The 23,400-nt window shown below is 36.6% G+C and overlaps 1 protein-coding gene across 1 annotated transcript; it reads left to right on the forward strand.

Moving 5' to 3' along the window:
- The first annotated feature begins 344 nt into the window (after positions 1-344).
- LOC139717690 (store-operated calcium entry regulator STIMATE-like) lies at positions 345-17,420 on the forward strand. The gene is made up of 6 exons (XM_071629192.1): positions 345-699; positions 3,751-3,799; positions 8,994-9,092; positions 10,853-11,087; positions 15,734-15,817; positions 16,531-17,420. Exons 1-6 carry the CDS (start codon positions 552-554, stop codon positions 16,804-16,806), a joined length of 891 nt encoding a protein of 296 aa, XP_071485293.1. The 5' UTR covers positions 345-551; the 3' UTR covers positions 16,807-17,420.
- Positions 17,421-23,400: the final 5,980 nt, after the last annotated feature.

Consider the following 23,400-nt stretch of genomic DNA (forward strand, 5'->3'; position numbering starts at 1 on the left):
ACATTGGATTACGAATTAACAATTTCGACAAGAGCAGACCGCTAGTTACAAGTATTGGACCCAAATATTGATCAACAGCAACACTCGGAGAGTGTGACAGTGACAGTGTGTTCGAGAAAGGAAAAGCTAATAATGTCAGTACGGTGATGATGAGCTTGGCTTCTCTTGTGTTCACAGAACTTACATACTATGACCTATGTCTGGAAGACCAAAACATGCTGAATGTGATTATAATTCTAGCTGGCAACCACGAAATCTGAAGTATCTATCTGTCTGATAAAAATGTCATGCGTGGCTGCATCACAATTCTCTCTCTGGCTGACATAACAAGTTAACATCTGGGAAAGGCAAGCTCATGTAACGTTTTCACTACCTGTGCTCAGGTGCTACTACTGCTAGACTCGGTGGACGACTACAGCAGCATCCAAACCCAACAGGCTGTCTTCTGTCCTACAAGTACAGCTGTGGTTTCTGCAGGCTTCAAGAGACATCTTTTAATTTTTCTTTCCCAACAAAGTTTGGAAGGAATTAATGGTAGGAGGTCTGCCATAATGAGTGAGCTGGAAGTACCAGATGACTCTAACGATGTTAGCAATGTGACAGAGGAAGGAGGTCACTGCACTTCTGAGAATTTCACAGATGGCTTTGGGATGCTGGCACAAGGAATCCTGGCCTTTTTGGCATTCAGCTTTCTAGTGTGTAAGTTGAATCCTAGCGAAGATTTGAAAGAGGGAGTTACTCCAATAAGAAAGCAATCCAGCAGTCTAGAAGAAAGGTGATGAAATATCAAGATCTGGTAGATCACTGTATTCAGGGAAGCTTTGGACTCATACAAAATTAGAGAAAAATTTAAGAATTGGGAGAAAATTAAGAAATACACAATGTATAGTGTCATTTAGTAAGCTATTTATACTTACAATACTGTACATTATCTTTCCTCACGTCCTCGGTGCAGGCCCTATTAAGGAGATCGAGAAAATGCAATCTGTTTTATTATAATAGGATTACAATCAAATAACCTAAACAGCCAATCTCTCAATTATGCATTTTAAACTATGACTGCATTCACAGAACATTTTTCCAACATAATCCAATTGTTCAAGTTGTCAAATTTTGTGTAATAATTATTTTTTCATTGCGTGTGAGACAGTAATATATTTACTGAAATTTCAAACTGTGTTTAGTCTAAAAAAAAAAATTGTATTTGCCTACTACCAGTGAGTAGTTAAGGAATGTACATATCTTTGCACAACTGATACGGTGATAGCAGCAGACTGGTCGGACTACTAAATATTAGCAATTGTACTTTTCACCATTATAAAAAATGCACATTAAAATTTTGTGTCAAAGGCAATGATAAATTGTTTGAACTCAGCATTGTTCAGAGTACATTGATGAGCATTATCTTGACTCTCTCTGATCATACCGATTAACCAAGAGGCAAATTCACCATGGTTCTATCTTGTAGTTACAGTGTTAATTACCTAAAGCCAAATACCACCATCAGCTATATATGCCACACAACCTATACACTTGTAGATTTAGCCTCTTGTATTGTTCGTAGAATGCAGTGCCTCCCCAAAGAATTGTATGTATACCAAAGATCAAACAACCCAAAAATAGTTTGTTTGTTTTTTTAATCAAATTAAATTTGCATGATATAAGCAAGTTATATATGAGTTTTATCAAAGTTTGCTATGTAGTTTTGTAAAATAATGTTGGTGGCAACCATGTTACAGAATGTAAATCTTGATAAGAAAAAATCACCAGTTCCCCCATGTTGCACATGGAGTAGCAGTTTATGTTTTACTTTGATATTAAAGCAAAGAGTGAGATTACTATGTGAATGCAAAACAAAAACTTACAGAAGAATGCAACTGTATGTTGAATATGGTATTTGTAAGCAAGGAGACAATGTCATCCCCCTGATTACAGTCCATAAAATTTCAGGATGTGTTTAAAGCAAAAGAATTGTCATTTCCTACCACCACCTGCCTGCAATGTACATACAGATGTATGATGACAATAGGTTACACACAGCACTGTAGATACAGCACACATACGTGTACTCCTGTGTGAAATACGCTTGCTAATCTTGATGGTACAGAAGTGGTAGCTTACATGATTTCTTTTTTCCCCCTGGTAGAATAGTGAATTACTGTACATAGTGCTCAGTACTTTGCAAATGAATCATACTTCAAAGTTATACCAACCTGTCATTCATGGTGTGGTAAATTTTCATTTCTTTTAGAACTTTACTTGGGCAGTACAAATGCTCAAGATGTGATCTTTTTAGTTTGCTTGCAATGTTCTTAATGTGCAAGTTATAGTATATTAAATGTGTTTATTTAGATAGCAGAATATTGGAAACTTGATGAGAAACTACAATCAACCACCTCTGCAAGTTTACATTTTTATCAGTTACATTGTATTTTTTTATACTTTTCCATTTGATTGTTTTTTTCTGGATGTTTGATGTTGCCAGTACCACAATGTTCTGCATTCGTCATGTTTAACAGTACAAGTGCTATACTTGCACTACAAGTTTTTTTATACATCAACATCTGTAAATGTCTTTGACTGTCAAGAATACAATCAATCACATGTCTGCATGGCATTGACATGAGGTGTTACTGGCACCCCACAGAGAAAACAAGTTTGTGGTTTAGAATTAGATGTTCATTGAACTGTCTAGTATTCCAAGTGATCAGACTTTACTGGTGGTGAAGATGAAATTCAAATCCAAACCTTGCACTGTGATGTGGACACATTGAACTGGAACTGCCATTTGTGGTTAGAGAGAAAAAAAAAAGGCTGTGGGCAATTCTGCAGTTAGGTGGACATATACATGGATAAATGAAATGTGCCTCTTTATCTTACTCTTTAATTTGGGTATCAACTAATACCATGGATGTTCACCAATCATTAAGGTCTTTCAAATTCAGTAGATTTTATTTGGTGTATTTATTAGCTTTGCGAGATCTAAAACCATCATTGAAAATGTACATGTGGGACTGGGGACGCTGAAATTCACTTAAATGCAAATTACAATGTTTAGTTTGAAAATTTTTCCTCAAAGTTTTGCTCAAGGGTAAAAGATGAATACATTTAAATACTCCAGAAGTCATGTGACATTTTGTCAATTACAAAAGGGTGAAATGACCTGCGCAATTACTCCGGACAAATGTAACGTTTACTAACCGTGACGTTACTAACCATGCCTTTGGGGGTCTAGCTAATGAATTATCAGTCAAACTGCAAAAAAAAAAATTGCGTGAACATTTGTCATTATGCAATACATGTGTAATTGAAATTAATGCAACACTTTGTTTCAAGTAACTTGAATTTTTGCACACTTTTTGTTGCAAGACATTGATTTTTTTGTCATGCCCTTTTTTTGTAACGTTACTAACCAGCCCATTTAGTTGCCAAAGCAATTCTAATATTTGTTGGATTGTATTCATTCTTTTTTATATCATAAACCTGGGAAGGATGAACATGTTTTTAACATGATTTTGACTTGCAATGAATAAATGGTGATTTAGTAGTAAAAATAAATATATCTAAATTTGTTTAAATGTAACATTACTAACCGCGTAATTGCCCTGTAGGTGCCTTCTTCGGGCAAATTCATGACAATTGAGAAGCTTGCAACAGCAGGGTTCTTTCTTGTAAGAATAATTCTGTAGATGAACCTGAAATGTAATTTCCATAATTATTTGTTTCTATCTGTGTACATTTTATATGCAGTGAAGAGATTAAGAGAACCCAAGGGTGAAAGGAGACCGTGGAAGATTTGGTAAGTCTATCTCACCCTGCTGTCTCTAGTAAGGAGACTACCATCTGCATAATTTGCTTTGTTGTGTATCTTTAATGCTGTAGATATCAAGCACTCCAGCAATTAGCTGCCAGTAACAATACACTCCTGCTTTTATGATTAGCATACATTTATGCATTGAATGATGCATATCAATATTTGGTGATTTTGTTCAATAGATACTCAAACGCTACAAATTCTGTGTAAATTTAATAGTTTCAATTCAGTTGCAAATTGCTTAAAAAGGGTTTGTACAGACAACAACGTTGGATGTTGACATCTGAAGCATCTGTTGTTGTTTTTTTCTTTTTCATGCTTGTGACATTGATGTGGTGTTATCTCACCCATGGTCATGCAAACATCATTTTATAGTGTACTTTTGTCAGAATTTTTAGGTCAAGGCACTCTGATTCTATACACATGGTATGTTAAATGTGACCAGCAAAGTCAAAACAAAGTGGTATGGCCTTGTCAAAGGTGTTTCATTGTTGACACATGTTAGGATACTGGTATTTTGAACATTAATGGATGTGCAATGTATACATACAACAACTCTTATCAAAGGTAGTAGGTTTCCCCATTGAAAAAGATTGGAGCAAGGTCCAAACAGGTCACAATAACAGGGTTCATCCTAGTGGCTCGGTCTGTTGCCATGATGACATGAAATCTAGCTTTAATATTAAGACATTATTTTCAACATCTTCACAACATCTCTTTGGCAACTATGTGAGTCCATGAAGTAAATCAAATATAAAGATAACTGGTAATTAAACGAAAGTTTCCTTTGTTACCAGATGTCAAGCCAGGAAGACTAGCAGTTTTGATATGAAATATAAAGTAATGCACTACAAAGTGTACATGATACTGTCTCTCTTTTACCATACATCCGAAATGTCCATTAACTCACCTTGTTAAGATGACTTAAAGTGTCATTTTTTTGGTGAGGATGCTGCTTACAGGACATTTAATTTGAAGACACGACACTTTTTGATTTGAGTAATTCAGCATAATTGCTAATCTGATACAACTATGTCCTGCATTCAGCAAATAAATCAGTACTGCTTGGGGCTTGCTTCTTAACATCATGAAATAATTGCAATAATTACAAGACCACCTCACACAAAATGAAATATAATGAATTGCCTATAATTAGAATGACAACTCTCCTCAGTTGTATACAATGCGCACTCAGATTTGATAATTGTTCAGTTTGCAGATTCATGCCGTCCAATAGAGGCAGATAGAGGTTAATGGATATTCACAAATTACAATACAGAATTTTACACTAAGTTGAATCCCACGTCATTATACAATGTGATACGGTCTTTAAAAACAAATCTGTTCACATGCCTCATTATTGACATGGGAGGTTAGCGAATGACCCTCCCCTTCAACAGTACCTCTGCATGTTTGTGCGTTGGATTTATACATGTTGTTAGTGTAGGTCATTGATAACCCCATGGGTGGTATGTCTAGTGAGATAGGAGTGTCTTGCTGATCAACATCGAAACACAAAATTTACTTCCCCTCCTAGATTGAGCCAGAGGCGTGGTGGGACACTCTTCATCATACTGAAATTCCTACCTTCATTATTGTGTCTATAGTCTTTTTTAGTACAGCCTGCATTTCTACTCACATTTGATTTGCAACTTATACATGAAACTAGCATGCTTTGGTATTTATTGCGAAGCAGATTTTGTTTTAGAGGTCTGTGTTTAGAGTATTTGTTACAGCTGGATGCAGCTGAGTAGTTTTATTTGAATTACATTGTATATGAATTGAAAAAAGTATTATTTTATAAACAACCTGGACACACAATAAAGTTGACTCCATTAAATTCATTCTAGGCCTAAGCTGAGCATTGAGGCATGGAAATAAATTGGAAGAATCAATGCAGAATTGTGTGAGATGGCATTTGAAAAATGTGACTAGATAATACATAACTTTAAGAACAGACAACCTCCTGATTCCTCTCTGTTGTGTTGACATTTGCTTGAATAGGAACAAATTACTGTATAACAAGGAATGTTTACGTGCATTTTAATTTCGTGAATTTTGTGAGAGTGAGATAATTGAGATTCACGAAAGTAAAATGTACATGAAAGTTCTTGTCTACACTACACACATTGAATGTTAGAGGCAACTCGCGAAAATTTCATGCCGCAAAAATATTGTGTTTTACAGTATTGCTTTCAATGGCAAAAACAGTATTTTCTTTTTTTTTTGGGGGGGGGGGGGGGGGGGTGGGGGGAGTGTGAATGAAAACTTTATGCCAGCATCTAGTTTCTAATAACTACATGGGTTAACTAAATTGTACTATTGATTAATGCATAATACACAGACGGAAGTAGAAAGTTTATTTTTGCTGTCTTTATTGCCATTATCGATACATGTAACTTGATAATTTTGACAAAAATAATTTTTGTGTGCTCTTTACAAAGGATTATCTTCAGTAGGTGTATATTCTGGCCAATCCCAAGAGGAATCATTAGTGCTCCCAGGCATAAATTTACAAACAACATGCTTGGATTTAGAAGATTAACAGCACACAAAATGGCACCTGGGTGTTATTGATAGACTGGTACAAACGAAACAAGTCAAAAACTAAGCCATCAACCAATATCAATAATACGAAGTGTAAAAGTGTCCATGTCTGTGTCAATAAATGATTGCCAACAATCATTGCCAAATATGTAAATTATCTGCAAATAAAATGAATGAGAGGTTGAGTAAATACAATCATACAGGGCAAAAAACAAACATATAAACTCATTGGCCCAAATTCGCGAAAGTGGTACAATCTTGTCCATGGTTTAAACTATGGACAAGATTGTACCACTTTCGTGAATATGCTTGGAAAGTTTTGAGCATTTCATTGTCAAAAAATAATCTAATATGCCATTTCATGGGTAGCATAAAATGCTGTTATGAGCATGTCTTTGGCTTACATGTAATAGTGCTCATTTTTGTCGTTAATACATTCAAAAGCCAAGAAACAGCGTGCACACTCAGAGTAGTACAATATCGTCTGTACATGTATGGCCACCATCTGGCATGTACTACATTTGGTACTATACTGTATTCACGTTTTCAATGGTGATACACCCCACTGTGCATTATCTGCTCTTCATTCTATTTTTAGCTGCCCCGATAAGTACTAGATGACATTTCTAACGGGTGCCTTAAGCACCCATGGCAATTCTAATTTTCATCAGATAGAATGACAAATGAATTCCTAGTAGGCAACTTTTGAAGTAAGGGTGACATTATTGAATTATCATTACAAGTAAAATTCAATTTTCAGGCTTGTTGAATTCTGGACTCATAATTAGAAACTACTGGAAGTGGCACAGTGTTTATTAACATTTTTGATAATTGGAAGTTTTTTGCTGATATTTGACATTTCTTGGGAATTGATACAAATATTTTGTCCTTATTACAGTACTTGTTTTGAAGAATGAATTTCTGTATGTGGTAGGGAAAAGTTGTACTTTTTGCATTTCTTTGTCATTGTCCTGGTGTGTACTCTGCCATTTTATGTCAGATACTTCCTGGTGAATGTTTGCTTATTTCACAACATTATGTAAGAAAGGAAATTGCTGTAGAAATGGAAATCCCCCAGGTCTAAAGCCATACAAGCTTGTATGTGAGAGCATGCAACAGTGGATACATATCACAAACCATGGCCACAATGAATGATTTGCTGATATTTTAAGTGTTTGTTAGTCTTATCTCATTTCAGATATTTTGGGACTGTATTGCTTATTTGATAGCTGTTCTGAAATTCTCTATTTCCCATGACTCTGCACCATGGACAGGAAAGCCTTGATGTATTTTTGGGATGTCTGTCCGTCTGTCCTCTGGTCTACCTGTCAGTCTTCTAATAATTCATTGTTTTCTTCTAAATATCTGTCCAACTCGTCATTCCAAGGGTGAATAATCATATTTCACCAAACTTGCTGTAAGGCTGAACGTGACATCTGATGATCATGGGCAAGGGGCAATATCTCATGAAGATATGGCATTTTAGGGTCCTGATAAACTCTGTTATCACTGTCTAATACCAATTTGAAGAAAAAGAAAGAAAAGAAAGAGAAAGCATAGTCAACATTGGTACATGGTTTGCAAACCCAATTCAATATCATAGCAGTACCTGACAAAGATCTATAAAATTCATAGTTAAAATATCAGCATTTGAGCCATCAGCCAAATATTAAATCATAAATCAAAAAGTCAAAATTCCTTCAAAGTTTGTACAATAAAGTACATAGTTATGTTGTTCTCCAGGGCATGTGAGTGATCAGTTTATGACAGAGTATGGTAAAGTCTACTTGTAGCTTAAAAGTTCTACCGGCACATTAAACATCTGAACTTTAGTCAACGAAATAGTCACAGGTAAAATTTTACATTTACATTCCAGTGAAAAAATTTTGACAAACCACTGGCGTAAATAACCATGGAAAAATGTTCATAGTGAGATAAAAATAACTGTATAGCATTCATCCATGCAGTGGAATATACTTGATGGGTTCTAATACTGCATGATTGTAGATGTACACTGTATGACTGTTGACGTAATAATAAAATTTGCAGTACTGGACTGTTTTTTAGTTGTTTTTTTTTCCTCCAAAACTTCTTACCTCTTCATAAAACATGCTCTTTAAAATGGGCTGCTGCTCAGGCTGTTTGAGTGAGGCACACAAACTGAGCAAAGCTGCATCCAAACTGGTGTGAAGACATTCTGTTTCTATGGCAACCAGAGCATGCGTGTGTCTCTCACATCACCTAAGACCTCCTGGTCCTTCCTCCACTGATTGATTACTTTTTACCTCTGCCTTGTTTGATCACACTTTGCTGGCAAATGTTTAACCTTTGGTTGACTATTACATCTGGTACACTGTGCACTACCCTGAGGGTCTTAAAATACATGTGTAAATCTGAACTCCCCCCACTGAGGCAAAATAATAGAATTTATGAGATATTTCCAACGCTGAGCTCTATCTTTGCATGATTTTTTTTTTTTTCTCCTGCAGGTTTTTTGATACGTCTAAACAAGCAGTGGGCACCAGCCTGGAATCTGAATTCCCTCTACTGAGGCAAAATGCTAAACATAACATTTACAAGATATTGCCAACACTGAGTTCTATCTTTGCATGATTATTTTTTTCTCCTGCAGGTTTTTTGATACGTCCAAACAAGCGGTAGGCACCGGCCTCATTCACGTCATCAACACTCTTCTCTCCATCGTCTCCCTCCAGGGCGATGCCTGCACGTGGTAAGGGATGGTGCTGATGCCTTCATTCAGCCGAACAAAATTTGGGGAGAGTCATTATCTAGTGTAACATATGGCAATAACAGTTATAAGATTTTGATTGCTATATATCTCACATAGAGCTTCTAACTAGTACATTGTTTTAATATGGTTTCCTCTGATATCTAAAGCAAGAAAGTACAATTTTGTATGGTTTTGAAATGAACACACACACACACATATATTGGTTTGTTTGTTGTTGTTTTTTTCTAGAATTATATTCAGCATGCTTGGTGTTTGCAGTTTATCCAATTTTTCAAACCGAAACATGTTTTCTGCCCCCAGAATATGTTTCCCCTTTTTGTATAATGTCAGTTTATTTGTTGAGCTACGTAGAGTGTAGGCTGGCAGATCAGGGGGGTGTTTCATCAACGAGGTCGTCGGAGGTTTTCACCGACAAATTTGCTATCAGCCAATCAGATGCAAGGATTTCAGTAGCTTTTAACAGTTGGCAGTGCAAATCACCACAAAAAGTTTCATGAAACGGTCCCTTGGTCATGACTTTCTAAGCAAGGATTAAACATAGCAATGATTGTTCAAGCTCATAAGACATTTTGCCGATATGTATCTTGAGTGTACCATGCCACAAGAATACGTAATACGCAGCATAGATCAGCTTCTGTAGACAATGTTATTTGCACAGATGTTGTCCTGTCTACATGTTTTACATCACATGTACAAGACTATGTTTCAACATGCTGGTGAAAATTGCATACTTGTCTATCGTGTTATAGCAGCACCTTCAGTAGAAGGCACAATTTGTCTATGATTTTTGACCTAATACCATCAAAAAGTTTAGGTTCATCTTTTCTCTATATTGATTAGACATAAATACCCCCTCAGTGTTGATTTATAATGGTATAAAAATACCACATGGACCATAATCATTGAAGATATGATTGATCTATTTTGTCTGCTGTTAAATGGTTTACCAAATGCAAATAGGTAATTGCACATATTGGGTAAACACACAGTTTGCAATTCTTGTGGCTTATTGTCATTGTCTCCTGTGTGAAACACTTGACATTAACCAATTTGCATGGATGTTCTTGTATGTACTGCGAGAGATAATGATACTAATAATTTATGTATTAGAGGGAGAGAGAGAGAGATGTTGATGTCAAAAGTTATTCTTTAGTTGCCAACATTAAAGATAATGATTCACATGAACATTCATCATGGAAAGAACATGCAGAAAAGCATTGAGTAGGGCAGAATTAGTTATTTTGTAAAGACTACATTTTACTGGACATGAAGCATATTGGAGGTGAAATAATCTCAACAAAATGTCTCCTTGCAACTGATTGACAAATTGCCTCACATGAACGTAAATAAGCACTGAATTGATCAGTGTTTTAGGAGTAGCCATGATAAAAACTCATGGGTGTACATACTCGAGCAGGATTCGAAGCTACGATCTCCTGATCTGCAGACAGGTGTCATGCTATAAGGATTAGGACCAACACTTGCTGTTGGGCGGAAACTCAATGGTCTAGTGGAGATGATGCCTGTCTGGAGATCAGGAGGTCGTAGGTTTGAATCCTGCTCGAGTATGTATGTCCATGATTTCTTTTATCATGGCTACCACTAAAACACTGATCAATTCAGTGCTTATTTACGTCGATGTAGGGCAATTTGTCAATCAGTTGCAATGAAAAACATCTCAACGGAAGAATTTCATGAATTTGAATAAATGTCTCCTTGTTGTTCTCCTGTCTCATCAGGTATATCATCTACTTCCTACTAGACTCCACTGCGGGTCTCTTCTTCATCTACGTCCAGGTACGCATCGCCCAGGTCATCGTGACCAGGAGCGGCTGCAAGTCGCTGCGCTTTGGCGAGTACGGCGACCCACCGCAGTACGACGCCTGGATCGGCCAATGCGGTGTGTTCATCATCATCGTCATTGTGGAAAAAATCCTCATCACCCTCCTCACGCTCATCCCATTCTGGACGGAGGTAAAGTGACAGTGTTGTAGCTACATGCAACCTCCAACCAAATTCTATCATTCTTTCAGTTTTTATAACAGACATTGTGTGAAAGTGAATTGGTGCATGAAAGAGTTTTTGCTGAATTTAGTGCTGAATGTATCTGTAATACAGTTGGCTTGTAGGAATTGTGCACACTTTTTCTTTCTTTCTTTTTAAATTTGCTTTTTAGCAGACCCATCTTTGAGATCTGCTGCTTTCTGATAGGAGCATAGTGTATTATCTTTGGTGAGTGTGCTATCTCCATTGAAGTTTGCCTATCACTCACACTATGAATCACATACTGTACCACCATCTTGCTTTTATAGTCTGCTTGCAGTAGCCCTGTTAAAGCACCCACAACTGAGTATTTAGCAGTGCTCAGAAACAGAACAACAATTACCGGTACTCACTATCAAAGTTGTTCAGTAAATGCTGTTTTGGGTAGATTTTTTCCCCTTTTTTGTTGAGGGGGAGGGGAAGGGCAGAGTTCCATGATAATTAATGTGTCTTATGGACACACAGTGGCATTCAGTGTGTATACATGCAGAAGGAATGAGAGTTCTATTCTCTTTGTTCCTTCAACAATGGTAGGTATAGATTCCTTCATTATTGCAGTGCTATGTACTAAAGTAGGCAATGTCAAAGCACCCTGAGTGGCATTATTAAAACAGTACGAATGCTTTAATGCGTAAGTGCTGAACATGTACTTCCCCCGTTGATAACTACATGTATTATTGTAATTGTAGTATTGATAGGCCTACTTATGCAATTACTATTGTTTAAAATATTAGTAGAAGAGTAGAAGTTCAAGTAGTTAGTAGTAGTAGTACAAATAGTAAAAGTAGTAGAAGTAGTGGCATTATTATCACTATTATTGATAAACTACAATGTACACAGCTATTACTGCTACGACTGCTACTACTACTACCACTACTACTACTGTATTAGCTGCTATTTTCGCAAGGGTTTAATTTTCTTGAATTTTGCGAATTACTGTTGGACCATGAATTTCACAACGTGCAAAAATGTTGCTTTACGCTAGGCTAACAATGAATTAACAATAGCCTCAGTGTCAAATCGCGAAAACAACATCTTGCAAAAATGTCTGTGACCTCCTCATTCACAAAAATATCTGTATGGGAAAATAAAAGCTTATACAGTACTACTACTATGTAAACGCCGTGAGCCCTGTAGTAAACAGCACCTTTAATTGAGCATCTCTGAGTGTGTATTGAATTATCCTGGTAGAGCTTACAACGCTGCACTGCCAGTCTAAAAATAAATGTAAGGAGAAAAAATAGAAAGAGCAGATTGCTATAGGTTTTCAATTTCCAAAGTACCCTTCTCCATTACAAAAATCACATTTTGTCCATGGCTAATGCTATATGATCCTTGTTCCATCTTCAGAGATGGACAAGTTCACCTTGATATGCATTTGTTTTGTGGAATTTTCTTTATATTTTCCTTAGCTAATACTGTTCTACACGTAAGACATCACAAACTGTAGTACCTTACTTTTCTCATCCAGCAGTGACTGTGCAGGAAAAGAAAAAATCATAACTTTTCAACAGATTTACTGATTTTCCCCCAAAGTTTCACTGATGAGTTCTATTAATATTGCTGCATTCTCTCAATCCACCTATAACGTATGTCCCCCCAAAAAATTACAACAGGACCCTCTGCAATGGTAACTTTAGAAATAGTGAGCCAATCCAAATGCAATTTCGGGGTGTGAAACTTTAACTTTTTATCCACATCTTACTGAAAACCTCATCCGATTTGCTTCAGTGGTCAAAGAGAAATGAGGAGTTTTGTAGAGCATGTCAGGAATCCCTTCCCTCCAAGTTCTGTCCATTATGTTCACACATTATGCAATTCCAATAGCATCCAAGTACTAAACTTGGAAGAATCAGACACATGACATGCTTTACAAAGATCCACATTTTTCTGTGACCACTTAACCAAATTGAATGGGGTTTTCTACAAAAAATAGCTAATATGTTATATTTTGAGACTCTTATTAAGTAGCATTCAGACAGTTTAATCATACTGGAAGTTTTCAGTGTGAAAATCCGGTTGTAACTTGTATATATATTTTTTTTTTTTGGACATACCGGTACTGTAAATTAAGGTGAACTTGTTCTTTCAAGGCAAATGTGACTACAAATGTTTAAATGGCAGCTTTCCTTTTTTCTTTCACCTAATAGTCCTCCTGTATTATTTCTTATACGAAGATATGTCCTGTAGTTAATATCAATGTGTTCATAGAGTACCTTAGACAAAGGAGAATAAATGTCCTGTAATAGTGGCATCCATTTTCTTTTAATTAAGAATGCTCTTTTGGGCCAGGTGCATTGCAGAAGAGGGCCCACAAAATTGTCTGTATTCAGTGCATATTCACCAGTTTGTCAAAAAGAAAAGATGGAAATTTAATGTGATGTTTTAGTCTATATAGAGGATACTGGGTAATAAATGATGCTAAAATAGAAACATGTTTAAAGGACAAGTTCACCTTCATAAACATAAGGATTGAGAGAATGTAGCAATATTAGTAGAACACATCATTGGAAGTTTGAGGAAAATCAGACAATCCGTTCAAAAGTTATGAATTTTTGAAGTTTTTGTGCAGTACCCGCTGGATGAGAAGACTACTGCAGTGTATGAATAACTTAGATGTCACATGCGTACAACAATATAAGGAAAATATAAAGAGAATTTCACAAAATTCCATCTCTTGAAAAAAGTACACATTCCCCTGACTCGTTACCGATAAATGTTATGGGTAATATTATTCCCCCTGCCTTTAGAAAGAGGCAAGTCAATTGCTCTTTTATTATGCGAAAAAAGTGAAAATATGTTGAATTTTCTTTTATATTTTCTTTATACTGTTGTACGCATATGACTCACAAGCTGTAGTAGTCTCCTCATCCAGCGGTTCCAACACAAAAATTTTAAAAATTCATAACTTTTGCATCGATTGTCCAATTTTCCTCAAACTTTCACTGATGTGTTCTACTAATATTGTTGCATTTTCTCAATCCTTATGTTTATGAAGGTGAACTTGTCCTTTAAGCTACTTTTTTATAACACCAATTGAGCACATTTGGCGGCAGGCGCACACCCCCTCTTTATTTGTTGACAAAACTTAAGAAATGAAAAGGAAAAAAAATGAGATGAAACCCAGAAGTTGCACCAGAAATATTGTTTGCGCCCCCCCCCCCCCCCCCCCCCCCCTCTTTTACGGAATTCCTGGATCCGCCCCTGTACCGTGTGTAGAATTTTTCTTCAACTTTAATTGCAATCTTTTTTTTTTCTGTTTTCTGTTTGTTTGTTTTTTTATACCTGTGTACGAGTTCAACCGTACTTTTTTGTTCAGTTAGTGATGAGTCATGATTTTCTGTTTGTGGTATTTTTTTAATGCAGATATTTCATAGTAATGAAACAATTGAAAGATCGTTTGAATCAAGCATTTAATGACTAAATATGTGGTGCAAGAAAGGGACAGTCTATGTACGTAGTGTATACTTTCCTAGTGGCTATAGATTGATGGTGTTGCAATCATACCCAAGTTTACTGCCATGCTATTGAATACCAAGGAATATGTATGAAGACAAAAAGAAAAACACAAAAAGGAAACAACAGACAAACATATACATTTGTCATGGAAGAAGGCTAGCTTTCATAATCTGAGCATTACAGTTATCTGAGGGTTTTGATACCGTTGGCATCTGCGTTGGCAGATGGAAAAGTCTACTGCAATATGTAAAGCCTTTTTTAATGGATACGGCTCATGAAAATTGCAAATTTCCTCGAGTGGTCTGGTGAATTATGCACAATACTGCACTCTCAGGACCTGTAGTATAGAACACATCATACACCACAAAAAATTGGTCTTCTGTGTGGTGCCTGAATTCTGAAGGAAAGTAAGGTGTTAGGAATAAGTAAATGTTTTTGAGATTCAAAAAAAAAAAGAAGAGGAGAAAAATACATTTCACATGTCTGAGAGGCTGTTGGGTATAAAATTTTTGATGAGCGGAGATAAATCTTTATCATTACTCTTTTATTTCTCTTCATGTTATCCCATTTATTAGTGTTTTGTTTTGATTTGATTTGCCTTAATTGTTGAATTGAAATGAGTAACATGTAACCAATTCATCACTTGACTCATGGTAGGCATTACAAAGAGATACAAGACAGGAATTGGCACAGATGTGATCTTTCTTGAAGGTGTATGATGCTGCTCATGCACAAAATCATGAGATAATTTCACACCTGTATAAAACAGTTTGAAGAGAGAAATCTGTGTAATGTCATCCGCTTTATAAATCTGTTCTGCTTCTCCTTGTGTCTCGGTATCCGGTGTTCTGTAGTATACCCAACTCCCATTATAATGGACCCCTTGGGAATTACAGTTTTTCTTTCATTTTATCAAATTTTGTTACAACTCCACAAAAAAAGAAAAGAAAATTAGCACCATAGAATATTATGATAATAGATTTGGAACCAGAATTTTTACTTTATTTTGTTATGACCATGTTCAGTGTAATAGGAGCACCCCATACTGAGTTACAAAATGTGTTGTTGCTGCTTCATGTGGATAATTTTCATATCTGATCTCCCTGTGTAAATGACAGGTGGCAGAGGTACTGCTGAGTCCCATCCACAACCCTCGGGCGGAGCTGACCCTCGTCATGCTTGTCATCCCATTCATAGTCAACGTAAGTGATGATTGATTGCCCAGCTCTTCCCCCTTTTCTCAGTCTTACACCCACCCTGTTCACACTCTCAAATTAATCTGCAAATTTACCCATTGTTCAAGTTGATGTTCTTGACTACAACCAAATTTACCGGAAAAAAGAACAGGAACCAATGGGCAAAAGTTTTACCAAAATTGGAAAAAATTTATCAGGTATCAAATCTAAAGCTTGTCAGATGCCATCATGCCTCAACCCCAAAAGTGTCAGAGGCGTTACAGTGTATTTGCTGAATAAAAAAAGCAGAGCCTTGAATAACTAATGATGCAGTATATATTGTAACAGTGAAATGGAGAAAAGGGTTATAATATGCTGATCTACTATGTGCAGATTTACTAACCAGTAAAAAAATAAATTTGTCTCGTAGAAACAGAGCACCTGGCAACTTAAAAACCTAGAATTAATTCATAAGCCATAACTGAAAAACATCGGGATGCGACCTCAACAAGAAAGCATATTGATGCTTGGTGCATTTCTGGTAGCATCATGCACGTCTTGTTTAAAAGATTTACAGAAATTGTCCTCATTGTGCTGCAGGGACAGCCTGAGAAAGGCCTAAACTGTGGACCGCCCAGACTAGAGTACTTATATGATGGTTTACCAGACATAATTTGTGCAGTGGTAAGGAATCTTATTGTTTTTTTCATTTTTGTGCATCTATCCACTCTTTCCATCAGACAATCATGTTCTGGGTGGTTGACAACTTTCTGATGGGCAAGAGGTCAAAGGTGAAAGGTCACAGCAAGGATGGTGGGATGCCAAAAGGACGAGACAGAAAGCAGCGAGTGCATTACTACCGCAGTGTGCCAGCAAAATCATCAGATGGGTCAGAATCAGAGGTGCTTCTATCACCCGATGAAGAGGATACCAAGCCATCCAATGGGTCAGTGGTGGTCAGGGACTCCAATGTGGATAGGCCGACGGTCAAGCGAATAGGGGATGCCTACTTATAGTACTTTGGTTCGACAGAGGCTGGACAAAAATGAAATGACAGTATCAGTTATGGATGGACATATGAGTTTGTGAAGAACCAAAGTTTTTGTGTCGTCAGAGAGGAATGAAACCTTCACTTGTCAGGTTTGGTATTCCTTTTGACCCGTTGAAGACGACTCCCGAGTATACTCCGGCAGGTTTCTATGGAAAATGCGTGTTGTAGCAAAATCAGTCCATCCTCAACGGGTTAAGAGTGATTTGTTGGTTTCATACACTGTCATTCTTTGAATGGGACTGAGGCAGATAAGAAGGTTCACAACTCATCACCTGCCTTAACCCACTAATGACTAGTCACAAGTATTCACGGGCAGGTGTCCAGGGGAAATGCATGTTAGAGCAGAATCATCCTCAGCTGGTTAATGTGCTCGTTTGGTTTTGGATTACTCGTATTCTGTCTTTGCATACTCGCTCTCAGACCTTTGCTCTACAGTTCCCATCAAATCCTCCAGGATTGGATCCTCAGAGTGCCTATTGGTGCTTTATTACGACTTCTCCCCCTTTGGAGGATGGCGTGGGATCACAGGCTGAAGAGACAAGATGTAGGAGTATTCTTTGCATTTGCTTCATGCTTAAGATTTCAGACACTTGCCTCATTTCACACTAACAAAATCTTCTCTTTGCAGTCCATTTTCTTTTAATGGAAGTCTAACTTTGCTCAGTACAACAGGGATTGTCAAGATTGGGGAGGGGGGGGGGGGATTGGGTATAATCCTTCACTGGAGGCAGGAGTTCAAGCAAGTTCTGGCCTTCCAAGAACTGTGTTTCTCACATCCTATACTTGATTCTCACATCCTATACTTAACACAAGGTGGAAGACTGTTTTGGGACCTTTTCAAAAGCATTTTCTGCTTCCACTCCTCGTTGGGATACGGGACAAATGAAATCCTTGGTCCATTGCACCATTTGATCATTTAACTTTTGTTCAGTGCTTTATTGTGAGCTTTATTGATACATTACTCAGTTACTCAACCATATTCAGGCACACATCTGAGAATGGTTGGAGATTGCAGTCAGAATCACTGCCTCTTTGTGATACACAAAAATAAGCCACTGTTAACTCTACTCAGTCTACAATGGACAAGGCATTGACCACTGAGGCTGCTTGACCATTGGTATATCATCTTCATATACTGTCCAGTTGTCTCAAAAGGTGTGAGATGGTGCTCTGTGAGAGTGTAGGCTAGTTGGAGTAAAATTGGAGGAAAACGAACTGCTTGAAAATATTTGTGTCAGTTTGTGGCCCAGTGGCTGTAACCGTATCACCCCATGATTGTCTCACATGAAATATTGTCTAACTCTTCTTCAAAAAAAAAAGGACAAAAAATGTGGTTTGTTTGTTTTTTTATGAATTTTTTTCTCATTCATTGCAAACAACTAAGATTCTTGATTTCAAAACAGACTTCATGTTTGTAATATGTGGTGACGTTTATTGTATAATGTATTTAAGGAGAATGAGGCATGAAATGCCTAAACTGTACAATGTGTTTCTGTACCACTCTCTATGTTTTTCAAGTGTGGGTGGAGGGACCTAGTCCAAACAGCAAGTGGTTTGAAAGATCACACTTTATGTGGTGAATGACTCGTCAGTATATTTTCTGCAAGTTTTGTCAGCATTTTTCCGTTTAAGACTTGGATTAAATGCAAGTATATATTTTGTAATCAAAATTATTTCATAATCATATTATAATTTCATTTAGATATTGATGTTATATACTCAAGTGATAAGGTTCATACCTCAAGATCTGTCTAAGTGCAATTCACTCTTAAGATCAGAAGACAAAGGTATTGAAAGCAATATTATGTGAGACAGCTCTCTCCTCCTTGTTCTTTTGTTAGTTGTGCATGATATAACCTCTCTCAGCTCAGATTATTTTTCGTGTTGCATGCAATCTATGTTGATTTTCTTATTCATCCTTGGTCTTGTTACTTAGCAGACAGCTGAAAACATTTTTGTGCTTTACATAATATTATGTACATCTCCAGTTCATGCGAACTGGCCTGTGTAGGTAGACTGCAATATTCAAGATGTGTATTTACTTTATCAACAGCATGTCAGTAGAGCCGTTTTGATGGTTAAAAGTACCTAAAATGTATTTGTATGTATTTGAAGAGATCTATAGATGGGAAGAGGTACATGTATGTGGAATGTCCATAGTACTCATTCAACCCAGTTCCACAAATTTGGGAATGCCTGATGGCCCAGTACAACTACTGTAGACATAAACATTAGTGAAACTGAACTTTACCTGTTGTATATGTTACACACTCTACAGATTGAACAAGAATTTAAAGCATTTACGTAAAAGGGAACTTTTAAAATGTCACTGGAAGTGCTCTTTGTCCATGGCAGGAACACTATCTGGTTTGAATGCAATTTGATTGGTCAGTTTTTTGTTTTGCAACATAATTGTGAATTCAGTTTTGGATTTTGATTGGTTTATATTGATTAGAAAAAGAAGAAAAAAAGATGAGTTTGTGTATCAGGATGGTGTCATGTAACCGGAGACTCCAGCCCCAAGCACCTTCTGGTCTGGAGATTCTCCCGCCTGAAACCCCTAGCAAACGGGAGACTCTAACTTGATGTGCACGAACACACATCACGAGTGTGAAGGGCGAAGTTCCTTGCGGCCGGGGTCCAGGGCCCTGGAAGCTCTAGGGTTCTAGATGCTCTCTTGTGCTATCTAAGGCTTATTTTTCATCATAAAATGGCAATAAGTAAGAAATCATTTCAAGCGGGAGACACAGAGCCAGGGCGGGAGAAATTAAATCTCAAGTGGGAAAATGGGAGATTTTGCAAAAATGGTCTTTCGGCAGGAGATCTCCCGTCGAAAGCGGGAGAGTTGGAGTCTCTGTGTAACTGCTGACTAATATGATGTAAAAGCACCCATCCAACAAACTGCAATTACACTGTCTCTGTGGTAAAAAATTTTAGGGACTGGAATCATATCAATTCTCACCACTACTAAAAATGTGCATAAAGGCCCCATCACACTAGAGCGAATGCCCAATAAATGCTAAACGAATTCAGAAATTTGAAGGTACTCATGCATCTGATGCCTTCATTAGCTATTCATATGATTTGTTTATTGTGTTTTCTTGTGTAAATAGCACCAGTGCGCTTTTGGAGACACCTGTATAAAGCGCCATATAAATACAATTGTTATTCTTATCATCATTATCATTAGCAAAGATATTCTGGAGCTGATTCATGTATTTTGAACATGTCCAAAATCTCCAGCATATCTCTATGAATAGCTATTGAATACAAAGAATGTCGTACATGTTACAAACTATTTAGTATTAGCAATGGTGCGAACATAATCTTCAAATTTTTTAACTGGTCGGCCATTCGTTGGGCATTTACTCCAATGTGACAGGGCCTTAAATTGCATCTGACACCAAGAGCCTTTTAGGGATGAACTAGGACAAAATATGGAGGGCTCCCAAACAAGTGTGATTACAGTAGTCTCCGCTTAATTGGGTATCGTCTGGCAGAGCATTTCGTACCTCATTAAGCGGAGAATACTGTACTACCATGTGACCATATCTACCAGACATTTCCACCAAAGACATACAGCTTTATGTACTTGCACTGGTGTGCTTTAAATGAAGTCAAAGATACTTATAGCTTTCCACTGAGCAGATCTAGATGCAGATCTACATCACACAGTATGTAAATTATATGAATGTGTAGTTGCACAGTACTAGTTGTAGTTTCTGTTGTTTTTGTGTATATGTAGTGCAATGATGCATATATGTACATTGTGAAATTAATTCTTGTGCATTAATTATTCACAGCATGCTTTCATCTCATTTCACTTTGGAATAGCTTTCACTTCATGACCAAATGTCTTTTTTCCATCGTTGCCTCCATAGAATGTTTGTATATAAATGCATAAAAACTGTGATTCTCATGTGTGCATATAAGAAAGTAACTTATATTTTCCAAGATACAAGGAAAGATATTTTGTGATATGTGTCTATAAACTTTGACAGCTCAAAGGAGAGTTTCTTTTATATAGTGAAGAGAATTAATACACTTTGATGAAGCAGGTGACACACCTGTGATAAGATTTGTACAACTAAATAAAGTGCACTGATGTAAAGCTTAATGAAATGCCTACTAAACTCTGCTTTATATCTTGCCTTTGCACTTCATGATGTTAAAACTCTTATAAAAGTCACATGGTTACATCTTTATTATCTTATGTGTAATTCAACTCTTTTCAATTGTTATATTTTCTTCCTGTCATAGAATTTGCAGGTTTTTGTAAATGATTTGCAGTTGTATTTGTTCTCCAGACTTGTCATTCAGTTGACTTTCTTATGTCTTGATGTTAAGATGAAGAAACCAACCATGAATAGCATCTGTTGATCTGTCAGAGGTGAGGTTGTGCAGCCACCATGGGCTTTACCAGTTACAGTAAGTTACAACACACCTAAATACTGGTTTGTCTAGGCTCAGATTCTCATACTAGTTTAACATGAACCAGGTTTACATGATAATTGGTGGTATGGACTACATTTTACACAAAATTTAGACCAAAATCCTTGGCCCTTTGATCACTGATGTATTCATTGTGAAAACAAAGAAGTGAGTACAGTGTATTATTAAAATAAATAAACAAGAAAGTGAGTATTATTAAACCAAATCTGTGATAGGGGTCACAGTCATGTTTCAGAAGATTGAAGTAGCACTTCATGGAGAAGTCAGTATTTTTAATAGAAATGGGCTCTGCAAATTACTGTATGATGTGTGCAAATAAAATTAATTTTGCATATGAGAGAAAGCCAGAGAAATAAAGCAAGTTCGTGTTTGTGCTTTCTTTATGCGTCAACCCTGTCACCAACCATGGGACTGTGTAAAGGTGCACATTGCTTTCTCTGTATCGACAACGCATATAATCCACTAGAGCAGATCATATACTCCGGTACACTAGTATCTCTCCTTAAACCCTAATCAGGCTGGGCTTTTTTGGCTATGCTATATCTGGGGGGCGGATTCCGCCCCCTCCCCCCTTCAGATCTCGCCCCTGGAACACGTGATCGTGCCGAAAATCGGCACACGCGACGCCCGCGACGTATACTATCAAAATGTATGGTTGCTTTCTCCGAAAAATTTTTCTTATAATTTATATTAATTAATTATTGTAATTTATACATAAAATCAGTTTTGGGCTCTAAATCACTTATTAATGCTCTAATTAAGCTAATTTCTTTTTAAAAATGTTTCTTGTATCATTCTCCTGAGACATAGGATAAAAAAAAAAATCTGCATCGAAATTAATTTCTTATGTATTTAATTGTTTTTTGAATTTCTTATGTATTTCTTTGTTTTTCGACCTTTTGTTTTTGTTTGTTTTTTGCCCAAAATTTGTCACAGACATTTTTCGAAGCTTTATTATGCTAAAATAAATTAATTTCGTCCATTCTAAGTCAAGATATGAATTTTTATGTGAATTAATTGAAAAAACACAATTTGCATTGGATTTGTACACAAAATCACATTTGGAGCAATTTTGGGGTTGACAAATTTTTTTCAAACAGGCGTCGCGTCAAAACGGTATGCGCGGGTGCAACAATTTTGGTCTCAAAAGTTGCGCGATACTTGAAAGAAAAAAGTCATGATTAGGGTTAAACAATTATCTAACAGGTATTCAGGTAGAAACGCCAGTACTTCAGTCAATGTGCTGAGTGATGATGTAATATGTCGCTGGCATATGACAGGTGCCAGAGCGTGGTCAGAGAAATACATGTAATGTGTGAAGAAAATCAGAATTTTAAACATACATAATTTTTTTTTTTTGAGAAGGCAAAGGAATATTCTGTATTCTCATATAAACAAATATGAACAGTAATAATCCTGATCTAGACATGTATTAGAAAATAAATAAAAAAGTTTGAAGAATGTCTGCTATTTCTTATTGTTTCAAACACATAAAGATTGCATCTGACAAACAATGACACATATTGCTGATGCAAAAATAATTCATGGAAATTTAGAGTGCACTCAAGAGAATTTATATCTTTCATTGTCAGTGTATGAATGACAGATAGTACAATGTACAAACGTGAAACAGGCGTAAAATTTCTTCAATTATAAGTTTTATTGCGAATATCATTTGTCAATGCTGTTTGTCTCCAGAAGAGAGTTTGTCAAAAACATGAAACTGACTTTTTGATGTGAATTCAATGTCATCATTCGTATGCTTGGTATTCAAATTCTCATGAAAGTAAATCCTGAATAGATGAAAGCATTAGGATGTTCTTTCCATGAGGGAAATTCTACTGACTAAATGAGTCTTACTAAATCTTCACTTAGCTAATTTTTCCCCAACAAACCGCAAGATTGATAAAGGTATTTGTGGCTTTATTCAGCCATAGAGTGAATTTTTGTAACAGATGAACCCGTCATGGAGTATTTTTCTGCAATGCATTATATCATTATATTTGTATCCACATCACAGCAAGTCATTGACAGGAAGATAAAGCTGTTAAACATGAATATGCTGAATTGAATGAAGGTATTTTATTATTAAAAAAGACATGAAATG

Source organism: Diadema antillarum, unplaced genomic scaffold (genome assembly GCF_040938485.1).
Source record: "Diadema antillarum isolate AM-2024a unplaced genomic scaffold, OU_Dant_1.0 scf00000081, whole genome shotgun sequence".
NCBI classification, from domain to species: domain Eukaryota; kingdom Metazoa; phylum Echinodermata; class Echinoidea; order Diadematoida; family Diadematidae; genus Diadema; species Diadema antillarum.

What these genes read in the sequence shown, in the direction of transcription:
- LOC139717690 (XM_071629192.1), top strand. Translation starts at nt 552, where the DNA reads ATGAGTGAGCTGGAAGTACCAGATGACTCTAACGATGTTAGCAATGTG. An exon ending in GGCATTCAGCTTTCTAGTGT is followed by an intron (nt 700 to 3,750) that starts GTAAGTTGAATC and finishes TTTTATATGCAG; the next exon opens with TGAAGAGATTAAGAGAACCC. An exon ending in CAGGGCGATGCCTGCACGTG is followed by an intron (nt 9,093 to 10,852) that starts GTAAGGGATGGT and finishes CTGTCTCATCAG; the next exon opens with GTATATCATCTACTTCCTAC.